This window comes from Entelurus aequoreus, linkage group LG17 (genome assembly GCF_033978785.1).
Source record: "Entelurus aequoreus isolate RoL-2023_Sb linkage group LG17, RoL_Eaeq_v1.1, whole genome shotgun sequence".
Taxonomy (NCBI): domain Eukaryota; kingdom Metazoa; phylum Chordata; class Actinopteri; order Syngnathiformes; family Syngnathidae; genus Entelurus; species Entelurus aequoreus.
In genome coordinates, this window is record NC_084747.1 from 13072546 (window position 1) to 13085277 (window position 12732).

Below are 12732 nucleotides of genomic sequence, written 5' to 3' on the forward strand. Positions count from 1 at the left end.
AAATTCAGCTGCATTTTTAATGAAAGAAACTGCTGTTCTAAATGTGTCCACTGGATGTCACAATAACAATTCTGTTAGGCAATCAAATAGTTTATACCAGGGCGAGCAAGTATACCAAGCAAGAGGTACACGGTAAAGCGGTGCTGTGACTCCTCCCCCTCCACCCAACGTAAAACAGGAGTAAAATAAGCAATCAGTAACCCCACTTAAAATGCAGCATGAGACACTGCACACTGATATAGTTCTGTGAAAATGATTGTCTTCTGTGCAAATGTAAAGAAAGTGAACAGTGTGTGATTTACTGCAATACTGTCAGTATTTTAACTTTTTATTTGTGCTTTGTTGAAATTGTTCACACATTGCACAGCTTTTATTTTTCTATCAATACACATTATGTCTAGAAGACAGGAAGTAACTCAACACTCTTGAATAGTTTCTACCTCAGTTTGTATGGTTTGTTGAGTTAGCACAGGATTAATATGTGGAAATGACAAATGAGGTAGTTGATACATAGAATAGTTTCATGCTTTATTTAGTTTGTTGTTCAATCCTAGATGGGTTGTGACTTAGATTTAATCTCAGTGTTTTTTATTCAACTTTAAGTTCATTGTGTTCTTTCAGGTGTTTTTGAAAAAGCCCCATTTTTCAAATGTAAATAATCAAATGTAGACACTTTTTCTTATACTTTCTGATCTCTCTCTCTGTGTCCACTACTTGCTACCAAGTCAGCCCTACACTGTTCCAATGTCCATTTCTCTGATGATGCAATTGTTGATGACTTAAGTGTTGATACCAACCAAACCTACCCCCCCCCCCCCCCCCCCCCCCTCCATATCCCTCACCACGGATTGTAAATAATTCAATGTATATACTCTGATGATTATCTTGTGAGATGACTGTATTATGATGATAGTATATATCTGTATCATGAATCAATTTAAGTGGACCCCGACTTAAACAAGTTGAAAAACTTATCCGGGTGTTACCATTTAGTGGTCAATTGTACGGAATATGTACTGTACTGACTGTGCAATGTACTAATAAAAGTTTCAATCAATCAATTCCCCTCTAAATGTTCAACTAAATTGAAGTGTTTTGTCAAGAGGATTACTTGTGATGTGTACATTTTCAGATTGTGTTTGTTCTATTTCTGGCCAAAGTAAAATAAAGAAAATAATCTTAAATTGACGTAGTCGTATTTTTAAGTTATCATGCCATGATTTTACCCATCCCGTCCATGTGGAAATAGATTTTCCTCCATGCGGCCCCTGAGCTAAAATGAGTTTGACACCCCTGCTGTAATCTGACTCATGTGAGCAGGTTACTGTATAAACACATTTTGTTATAAGTCATAAAAATGTGTTCAGTTCTCAGAGACACATCAATGTCCGTGTAGCTGCTGACAGAAGCAACTTGTATATTTGATATATAATGTCATAGTTGGTGAGAATAAATAAACACAATGCATAAATATAAGTTCATGTTTTGATTGATTGATTGATTGAGACTTTTATTAGTAGGTTGCACAGTGAAGTACATATTCCGTACAATTGACCACTAAATGGTAACACCCAAATAAGTTTTTCAACTTGTTTAAGTCGGGGTCCACTTAAATTGATTCATGATACAGATATATACTATCATATATACTATCATCATAATACAGTCATCACACAAGATAATCACATTGAATTATTTACATTATTTACAATCAGGGGTGTGGAGGGAGGGGGGGGGGGATATGGACATCAAGTAGTGGACATAGAGAGAGAGAGAGAGATCAGAAGGCATAAGAAAAAGAAAAAGTATCTGCATTTGATTGTTTACATTTGATTATTAGCAATCCGGGGAGGGTGTTAGTTTAGGGTTGTAGCTGCCTGGAGGTGAACTTTTATTGCGGTTTTGAAGGAGGATAGAGATGCCCTTTCTTTTATACCTGTTGGGAGCGCATTCCACATTGATGTGGCATAGAAAGAGAATGAGTTAAGACCTTTGTTAGTTCGGAATCTGGGTTTAACGTGGTTAGTGGAGCACCCCCTGGTGTTGTGGTTATGGCGGTCATTTACGTTAAGGAAGTAGTTTGACATGTACTTCGGTATCAGGGAGGTGTAGCGGATTTTATAGACTAGGCTCAGTGCAAGTTGTTTAACTCTGTCCTCCACCTTGAGCCAGCCCACTTTAGAGAAGTGGAGTACACATAATGTGATTCAAAAGATATTTCCTTGGGTTAATTCATGCAAGTTTATGTTAACTATTTTTGTTACAAACCCATGTCAATTGAGTGGGGAATATAATTTGGTCACGTTGTTGGGGGGACAATTAATATGTGAGGGAATTAAGGAAGTAGCATGAGACGACAAGTGTTTGATGTGGAAGACGTTAATGGAGTCTCGGATTGAAAATAAACTTTATTCCCTTGGAGTTTATGAGGCCAACGAGGTATGATTACTTCTGATATGTTTGTGAAATCTATGTGTTTTCTTTTTTGGATATCAGACTAATTGTAAGTTCTGTTTGCTTATTTTATTACTTTTGACGGCATTATATTTGGCATCGTTGGTAACGTGAAGAAGACGTGGCTGAAATAAATGTGAGAAAAACGAACGACTTGAGCCTTGATTAAGACCTCGCAGGGAGTAACACTGATAATGGGCCACAATTTACAGGTCAGTGATTTGATGAGTTTTCAGAAAAAAGTATGGCTTTCAACCAGTGACGTGCAGGCAGGTGAGGCGGGGCCTCACGTGCCATCATGGAAAGAAAAAAAATGTAAAAAGAAAAAAAAAATTTAATTGTTATATGTATCAAGTGATTATACTATAAAGTGATTTTCCATTTAACTTCACCAGTTTTAGATTATTTTTATTCAAAATCGCTGAATTTTCACATTTGCCGCTCAAATACTGAGAAGAGACTTGCGGTGAGTCACCAGCCAGTTGAGCCTCGCCATGGATTGCGCAATGACTCGGCTAACTGCTGGCCTGCTGTGCAGTGAGACCGTATTGCTATATGAATTATATTATACATTTCCATAGTTTAGTTAGCTGAGGTATATAATGTACAGTGTATTTTGTCAACAACTGTATGTGTGTAACATTTTTCTTGTGCTGAGCAATCATAAAACGGCTGCGGATACGCACTGGGTGAGGCTCGCAGTAATCCCGCCTCATGGTGGTAGAGGGCGGTAGTGATGCCATGAACCTCACCGCACGTCACTGGTTTCAACTAGGGCTGTAAATGTTAACGCATGTGATTATTAAAAAATATATATTGCGTTACCATAAATGAATGATGATTAATCACAGTGTTGGTTTTGACCGGCGCAGGAAGGCAGTGCGCATCGCACAGGCAGCGATGACGTCACACACCAGTGGTAGAGGGATGTGCTCTGCGCCCACTTTCGCTTCAAAACAAACCTCGATGGAACTTCAGATAAAACTGAGGTTATTAGTCAGTAATGCAGCGACAAACTTTCTTATCATCGGCACACATCAAGTTTAAAATAGAATCAAAGAGTCAGGACGCACTTTGTCCTGTATGTTTATTAAGTAAGTGGCCAACAGAGCCCATTATTTTGTTTTCATGTTCCCGGGTTCATGTACAAGAAAAAGGTAAATGGTGACGTCACACGCCAGTTTTGACACAGCAGTTTGGCTACAGTCGCCAACACGCACCGAGCAGGCATCTTGTCAGTGCAGCAGATAACTAAAGTCAGTGTACAAAAGTGAAAATAGAAGTGTTCTGCTGTCTGTTCTGGAAGACCATACGACACCTCAGGAGGGGGAAGCAGGGAACCATCCAAGCTGTGTACGGCAAGGATGGGATTTTGCTGACTTCAAGTGAGGAAGTTGTAGGGCGTTGGAAAGAGCACTTTGAGGAACTCCTGAACCCAAATACATCAGACACACCCTCCCTGATAGGAGCAGGGCCTGAGGATGATGGGGGATCGACGTCGATCTCTCGGAGTGAAGTCACTGAGGTAGTTAGACAACTCCACGGTGGCAAAGCTCCGGGGGTTGACGAGATCCGTCCAGAAATGCTGAAGGCTCTGGGTGTTGATGGGCTGTCTTGGTTGATACGCCTTTTCAACATTGCGTGGAAGTCTGGGACAGTGCCGAGGGAGTGGCAGACTGGGGTGGTGGTTCCCCTTTTCAAAAAGGGGGACCAGAGGGTGTGTGCTAAGTACAGGGGCATCACACTACTCAGCCTCCCTGGGAAAGTTTACGCCAAGGTACTGGAAAGGAGGGTCCGGCCAATAGTCGAACCTCAGATTCAAGAGGAGCAATGTGGATTCCGTCCTGGTCGTGGAACAACTGACCAACTCTTTACTCTTGCAGGAGTCCTGGAGAAGGCCTGGGAGTATGCCTATCCAGTCTACATGTGCTTTGTGGATTTGGAGAAGGCGTATGACCGGGTCCCCCGGGAGATCTTGTGGGAGGTGCTGAGGGAGTACGGAGTGAGGGGAACCCTGCTGAGGGCCATTCAATCTCTGTACAACCAAAGCGAGAGTTGTGTCCGGGTGCTTGGATGTAAGTCGGATCCGTTTCCAGTGGGGGTTGGTCTCCGCCAGGGCTGCGCTCTGTCACCTATCCTGTTTGTGATTTTCATGGACAGGATTTCTAGGTGGAGTCGTGGCCATGGCAGAGAGGGTATACGTCTCGGGGGGCTAAGGGTTGCGTCACTGCTGTTTGCAGATGATGTGGTCCTGATGGCACCTTCGGTTCGTGACCTTCAGCTCTCACTGGATCGCTTCGCAGCTGAGTGTTCAGCGGCTGGAATGAGGATCAGCATCTCCAAATCTGAGGCCATGGTTCTCAGCAGGAAACCGATGGTTTGTACAGTCTGGGTAGGGGACGAGACTCTGTCCCAGGTGGAGGAGTTTAAGTATCTCTGGGTCTTGTTCACGAGTGAGGGAAAGATGGAGAAGGAAATCAGCCGGAGAATCGGAGCAGCTGGGGCAGTATTGCAGTCTCTCTGCCGCACTGTTGTGACGAAACGAGAGCTGAGCCAGAAGGCAAAGCTCTCGGTCTACCGAGCTATCTACATTCCTACTCTCACCTATGGTCATGAAGTGTGGGTAATGACAGAAAGAATAAGATCGCGGATACAAGCGGCCGAAATGAGTTTCCTCAGAAGGGTGGCTGGCATCTCCCTTAGAGATAGGGTGAGAAGTGCAGTCACCCGAGAGAGACTCGGAGTAGAGCCGCTGCTCCTTTGCTTGGAAAGGAGCCATCTTAGGTGGTTCGGGCATCTCGTGCGGATGCCTCACGAGCGTCTCCCTAGGGAGGTCCTCGTTGCACGTCCCACTGGGAGGAGACCCCGCGGCAGGCCAAGGACCAGGTGGGGGGATTATATCTCCTCTCTGGCCTGGGAACGCTTCGGGATTCCCCAGGAGGAAGTCGCAAATGTTGCTCTGGAGAGGGAAGTCTGGGGGTCTCTGCTGGAGCTGTTGTCCCCGCGACCCCATTCCGTATAAGCGGTTGAAGATGGATGGATGGATGTCTATGCTTGCAATAAGAGCAATATTTATGTGAGCGTGTTTGTTTCCTCACTGAGTGCAGTTGGTCCGAGGTCGAGTACAAGTCATCGTTCAATGAGGATATTACTGATAAAAGTCAAGAAGAAAAAACGTCAAAAGGGTGAAATGCTATAATGTTGAAAATGTATACTGGGGTAGTGTGAGTTTCACACTTTCACAACACTTACTTTGTCAAACAACTTGCCGTTTGCTTGAAGCCACTAAAAGACAAAATACAACATTGTCGATTTTTGTTTCATTTCTATCTCCAAAGTATTTTGATATCAAAAATGTTTTCGCGATAAGGAGCACTTAAATTATGAGCCAGACATGCAATAAAAGATGAAAAGGGCCGCTTGTTATTTAAAAGGTGTTTTATTTTTTAAAGTGCAGTTGTCGATCGGAAGTTGCACACTTCTTGCGCATGCGCAAACACATGGAACAGTGGTAAAGCGGAAAGTCCAAGATGGCGGACTAAGTGACGTGGCTTTCCGGAGAAGTTTCACATTTACGATCTTATAGATTCAAAAATAGCATCAAATACCTCAACTATTCACCTTTTCTTAAGCCCACCAAACGGACTTTGAGTGTGGAGCGATGGCGTGTTATCTGAAGTGAAGATTGAAGACGTGATAGAAGATGGACGACTACTGCTATGCTAAGATGGCGACGTCCGCTAAAAGAGAACATGAAAGAGAATCAGCGCCACCAACGGAGAACAATCTGAAAAGCGAAGATGAAGGTGAGTGTGTTGCGTTCCCTCATTTGAAAGCTATTTGAATTCCAAGCCCTAAAAATAGAAATTAATCGACTTTGTTGAACAATGTAAACAAAGAACCTGTTAGCATTTTTACCTCGATTAAAAATGGCGGAAATGTATGTTAGAAGTTACCGCAGTAGTAAACAGTAGGCAAGCAACAATACTTGGTATAATCCTGCGTGAATCCGCCTTTATTGACCGTGATCCTGTGTTTTAATATTTTTCAATAAGCCTTATTGTTTGTGTCTGCAGAGTTTCTCATCCTCTGATACAACATGTACTAAAAAAAACTCAGCAGACACTTTTTGTTGAAATCATTTTTGAGTTTGTGGATGGAAACATTTTGTCCTTGAAATAATCAGTAAACTTGTTTAATGTGTTGGTACACATTATTTTATTGTACCTCAAATTCAAACTGCACTTGAATGTACTTTTATTAAATATAAAACTGTTACCGTTACACCTCTAGTAAACACAATTATAGATATGAACAAAATGACAGTTGTCAGCTGTGAGCATATATTACCTCCATCAAACATGGTGGAAATGTCTGTTACAAGATACTGTGGTAGTAAATAGTAGGGATGCAACTGTACTCGCTATTATCCTGCACCGGAAAATCTGCCTTAATTTAAATAAAAAGTGATATTAATCGAGATTGGATGGTATATAGTTTGTATTTTTTGTTTGGCACTTAGCAATAGTGCTAATTAATTGATCTGCTTATCAGTCAGCTTCTAAAACTTGTAGCTCATCCTCCTTATATTCAGGCTCAAAAATATAAGGTTTTGGATCATAATTTCTCCCAAAATATTCTTTGATGACACTCATGAAGTCTGCCTTTATTAGTAATAGTTGGTGGTGGTGTTGAAGGAAATAGCTAACGTTGTGATGCGCCTGTGAAAATAATGTGCCGCCGTTTGCTTAAAATTATAAAAAATGATGAAAATACGTAAATATTACATGTTATTATGAATGTACCTGTTATTACATTACATATATACTAACAGCGTGTATATAAAAAGTTGCTGGATATTTTTTTTAGAGTTTTTTATAGGCGAAATAGAGTGCATGCCCATTACCTGCATTGTTAGCTTACTTTTGCTAGTGTTTATTTACGAGTTAGATCAGTGATGGGCAGTAGTGCACAACAAGTAGCGACGCTATGTAGCTTAACTACAGTTCCCAGTAGCGTGGCGTTAGCCTCGCTCCTTTTTTGAACCCGTAGTGATACTGTACAACCCTACTACACACACATACAGTACATAGAAGAAAGTGTGTTTTTGTTGTTTGTGTCTTGCAGACGTCCAGCAGCTGATCGGTAATCCAGAAGAAGTTTCCCCTCAGTTAGGGGGGAGCTCCACTTTGAAGCAGGAGACTCCACAACCACCCTGCATTAAAAAGGAAGAGGAGGAACTCTGCATCACTCAGGAGGGAGAGTGTCTTCTAGGACGAGAGGAAGCTGATTACACCAAGTTTCCACTGAGTATTCTCTCTGTGAAGACTGAAGATGATGAAGAGAAACCACAAGACGAAGACGAGGTTGAAGAACCTTTGAGCAGCGATAAAGACTGTGAAGGTGATATGAGGACTCACATTGACAACAAACACTCTGAAATCTCTACAAAGAAGAGAGGTAAAAATGTTCAAGCTGCTCAGTTTGTGGCAAAAGCGTTTCTCAAAATATCTCTTTGACGCGACACATGAGAACACACACAGATGAAAAACCATATAAGTGTTCAATCAATCAAAGTTTATTTATATATTCCTTAATCACAAATTTCTCAAAAGCCACAACGACATCCTAGGCTCAGATCCCACATCAGGGCAAGAAAAAACTCAACCCAATGGGAACAACGTGAAACCTTTGCGACCTGTGCAATGGACGTAAAGTGGATCTAGTTAATAGTGTGAGAGTCCAGTCCATAGTGGATCTAGTTAATAGTGTGAGAGTCCAGTCCATAGTGGATCTAGTTAATAGTGTGAGAGTCCAGTCCATAGTGGATCTAGTTAATAGTGTGAGAGTCCAGTCCATAGTGGATCTAGTTAATAGTGTGAGAGTCCAGTCCATAGTGGATCTAGTTAATAGTGTGAGAGTCCAGTCCATAGTGGATCTAGTTAATAGTGTGAGAGTCCAGTCCATAGTGGATCTAGTTAATAGTGTGAGAGTCCAGTCCATAGTGGATCTAGTTAATAGTGTGAGAGTCCAGTCCATAGTGGATCTAGTTCATAGTGTGAGAGTCCAGTCCATAGTGGGGCCAGCAGGAGATCATCTTGAATGGAGACAAGTCAGCAGCGCAGAGACGTCCCCAACTGATGCACAGATGAGTGGTCCACCCCGGGTCCCGACTTGGAACAGCTAGTGCCTCATCTGGGGTCACCTAATAACCTCTCCACGCAGGAGAGGGGGGCAGAGCAGAAAAGAGAGGGCAGATCAACTGGTCTTAAATGGGGGTCTATTTAAAAGGGAGCGTTTACAAATTAGTTTTAAGATGGGACTTAAATGCTTCTACTGCGGTAGCATCTCAAACTGTTACCGGGAGGGGATTCCAGAGTACTGGAGCACAAATAGAAAACGCTCAATAGCCCGCAGACTTTTTTTGGGTTCTGGGAATCACTAATAAGCCGGAGTTCTTACAACGCAGATTTCTTGCCGGGACATATGGTACAATACAATCAGCAAGATAGGCTGGAGCTAGACTGTTTAGTATTTTATACGTAAATAGTAAAACCTTAAAGTCACATCTTAAGTGCACAGGAAGCCAGTGCAGGTGAGCCAGTATAGGTATGTATATATATATATATATATATATATGTATGTATGTATGTATGTATGTATGTATGTATGTATGTATGTATGTATGTATGTATGTATGTATGTATGTATGTATATAAAGGTATATACAATATAGGCGTAATATGATCAAACTTTCTTGTTCTTGTCAAAAGTCTAGCAGCCGCATTTTGTACCAACTGTAGTCTTTCAATGTTAGACATAGGGAGACCCGAAAATAATATGTTACAGTAATGGAGACAAGACGTAACGAACACATGAATAATGATCTCAGCGTCGCTAGTGGACAAAATGAAACACATTTAGCAATATTAAGGAGATGAAAGAAGGCTGTTTTAGTAACATTCTTAATGTGTGACTCAAACGAGAGAGTTGGGTCGAAGATAAAATCGAGATTCTTTACCGAGTCGCTTTGTGTAAAGTTTGATGGTCAAATGTTAAGGTGGTATTATTAAATAGGTGTCGGTGTCTAGCAGGACCGATAATCAGCATTTCCGTTTTCTTAGCGTTGAGTTGCAAAAAGTTAGTGGACATCCATTGTTTCATTTCATTAAGACACGCCTCCAGCTGACTACAATCTGGCATGTTGGTCAGCTTTAGGGGCATGTAGAGTCGGGTGTCATAACCATAACAGTGGACGCTAACACCGTATTTGCGTATGATGTCGCCTAGCGGCAGCATGTAGTTACTGAAGGGTGCAGGGCCAAGAACCGAACCCTGTGGAACTCCACACGGTACCTTAACATACTCCGAGGTCACATTGTTATAATAATAAAGTAAAGTACCAATGATTGTCACACACACACAATGGCGTCCGAATACTTCCGTTTCAACCATTGACGTCACGCGCATATGTCATCATACATAGACGTTTTCAACCGGAAGTTTAGCGGGAAATTTAAAATTGCACTTTATAAGTTAACCCGGCCGTATTGGCATGTGTTGCAATGTTAAGATTTCATCATTGATATATAAACTATCAGACTGCGTGGTCGGTAGTAGTGGCTTTCAGTAGGCCTTTAACTGCGCTAATATTTGGCATCAAGCCAAGCAGCTGTGTGCGCGTCTACGTATCTACATGTGCACAGCAGGGGAGCTGGTTAACTTATGAGAGTAGTATGTGTGTTTGTGAGAATGTCAACGTGTTGTCTGAGTGACGTCAGTGAGTGAGCGGACGAGTAAAGAGAGAGCAGCAGGACAGGTGTAACAACTACATTATACCTGTCACTATTTAAACTCCTTGTGCAGATCTGAATGCTTATTATTTTAATGTTGACCTAAGTCTGAAGCAAAGGTGGTAATACTAATCACCACATTTGGCAAGGCGTGTTTTAAAGCAGCTGTTGTGAGAGTAGCGTATGTGTGTGTGCACCTTTAAGAGTGGCAGTATGTGGGGTGAGTGACGTGAGTGGGCAAGTTAGGAGAGAGAGAGAGCTAGCATGATCAAGAGTGTTAATAGCATGGTGGATGTCCGGTTGTACCCTGTGGAAATAATAAATAAAGTGAGCAAGTTGTAACTAATCGACGGCCTCGTCCTTCCGATCAAAGAGCGGAGCTTTATGGACCCAGTGTTACCCCCGACAAAACACGGGCCCTGGAGGGAACGTCTCCCCTGCGCTCCTCGACCACGGTCTGGGAGCCCACAAACAGGAAAGGTGTAAAGCAACCCTTGCAGAGCGGCGGCTCCCTGTTTAAAGTGTCACCTTTATTGTTAGACTTAGACTTAGACTCGTTGCATTAGCTCATGGTAGTGCAGGATAAAAAAGCAATAAGGTGCAGATATAAATAAATAGATTACTGTACAGATAAATATATTGCACTTTTGCATATGCATCCAGGTTTATGGCTGTATGTTATATTGTCTTTATATTCCAGCGAGTTAATCCATTTTTGGCAGGAATTGAGGGGATTATTATGATTCGTTCAAGAGTCTTACGGCCTGAGGTAAGAAGCTGTTACAGAACCTGGAGGTTCTGCTACGGAGGCTGAGGAACCTCTTTCTAAAGTCCAGCAGTGAAAACAGTCCTTGGTGGGGTTGGGAGGAGTCTTTGCAGATTTTCTGAGCCCTGGTCAGGCAGCGGCTTTTTGCGATCTCCTGGATAGGAGGAAGAGGAGTCCTGATGATATGTTCCACCGTCCTCACCACTCTCTGCAGAGACTTCCAGTCTGAGGCACTGCAGGCTCCAGTCCAGACAGAGATGCAATTGGTCAGTAGGCTCTCTATAGTGCCTCTGTAGAATGTGGTGAGAATGGGGGGGAGGGAGCTGTGCTCTTTTCATCCGACGCAAAAAGTGCATTCGCTGCTGAGCTCTTTTTACAAGAGCTCCGGTGTGTAGGGACCAGGTTATATTGTCAGTTATCTGCACCCCCAGGAACTTGGTGCTGCTTACCATCTCCACCGCTGTGCCGTTGATGAAGAGTGGAGCGCGGCTGGACTGGTGCTTCCTGAAGTCAACGATGATATTCTTGGTCTTGTTGACATTCAGGACCAGGTTGTTGGTTCTGCACCAGTCAACCAGATGTTTCACCTCTTCCCTGTAGTCCATGTCGTTAGTGTCACGGATGAGGCAGTTAGTTCTTGTTAGTTTAAAAGCCCAAATACCTCCATATTGCACTTCACGCACCCTCTTTATTAACCAGTAGAATTGTCCTTTGTTGCCTTTCTTCCTCTCCACCATGTTATTGCTTGTATGCACTTTGTGTGTGCGTTTTGACACACTCAACATCATGCGCCTCGGCTCTGTAGTCACCGCCGCACAGCGACATTCAGATGAAAGAACGGTACCGGTACTTTTCAAAGGTGGTATAGTACCGATTTCAATTGATTAGGACCGCAATACTTTATTAGTAGCAGTATACTGTACAACCCTACTACACACACATACAGTACATAGAAGAAAGTGTGTTTTTGTTGTTTTTGTCTTGCAGACGTCCAGCAGCTGATCGGTAATCCAGAAGAAGTTTCCCCTCAGTTAGGGGGGAGCTCCACTTTGAAGCAGGAGACTCCACAACCACCCTGCATTAAAAAGGAAGAGGAGGAACTCTGCATCACTCAGGAGGGAGAGTGTCTTCTAGGACGAGAGGGAGCTGATTACACCAAGTTTCCACTGAGTATTCTCTCTGTGAAGACTGAAGATGATGAAGAGAAACCACAAGTAGACAACCTCTTAGCTCCACTATCAGATAGTGAGGCTAAAGATGAGGTTGAAGTAACTTTGAGCAGCGATAACGACTGTGAAGGTGATATGAGGACTCACATTGACAACAAATACTCTGGATGCTCTACAAAGAAGAGAGGTAAAACATGTTTGAGCTGCTCAGTTTGTGCTGAAAGTTTTACGAAAAAGAGCCATTTGACTCAACACATGAGAACACACACAGGTGAAAAACCTTTTAAATGTTCAGTTTGTGGAAAAAGCTTTTCTCAAAATAGCAATTTGACTCAACACATGAGAACACACACAGGAGAAAGACCATTTAATTGTTCAGTTTGTGGCAAAAGGTTTTCTCTAAATTGCAGTTTGACTGAACACATGAGAACACACACAGGTGAAAAACCATTTAATTGTTCTGTTTGTGGCAAAAGCTTTTCTCAAAATTGCAGTTTGACTGAACACATGAGAACACACACAGGTGAAAAACCATTTAATTGTTCAGTTT

General features: G+C 42.4%; 2 protein-coding genes across 3 annotated transcripts in view; both read left to right on the forward strand.

The window, feature by feature from the left end:
• The first annotated feature begins 5960 nt into the window (after positions 1-5960).
• The window catches only part of LOC133632389 (gastrula zinc finger protein XlCGF8.2DB-like), a 61360-nt gene continuing 54588 nt past the window's right edge, over positions 5961-12732 (forward strand). Inside the window, exon 1 of one of the 2 annotated variants that reach the window (XM_062024791.1) lies at positions 5961-6260. In XM_062024791.1, coding sequence (XP_061880775.1) covers positions 6158-6260 — 103 coding nt within the window. In that variant the 5' untranslated portion in view covers positions 5961-6157. Of the gene's footprint in view, positions 6261-7739; positions 7858-12732 lie in introns of those variants that run through there. The other variant, XM_062024793.1, reaches the window with a different exon arrangement.
• Positions 7735-12732, forward strand: part of LOC133632106 (zinc finger protein 845-like) — a 111906-nt gene continuing 106908 nt past the window's right edge. Inside the window, exon 1 of the mRNA XM_062024342.1 lies at positions 7735-7857. The gene's annotated coding sequence lies outside the window, so the exon portion shown is untranslated. The remainder of the gene's footprint in view (positions 7858-12732) is intronic.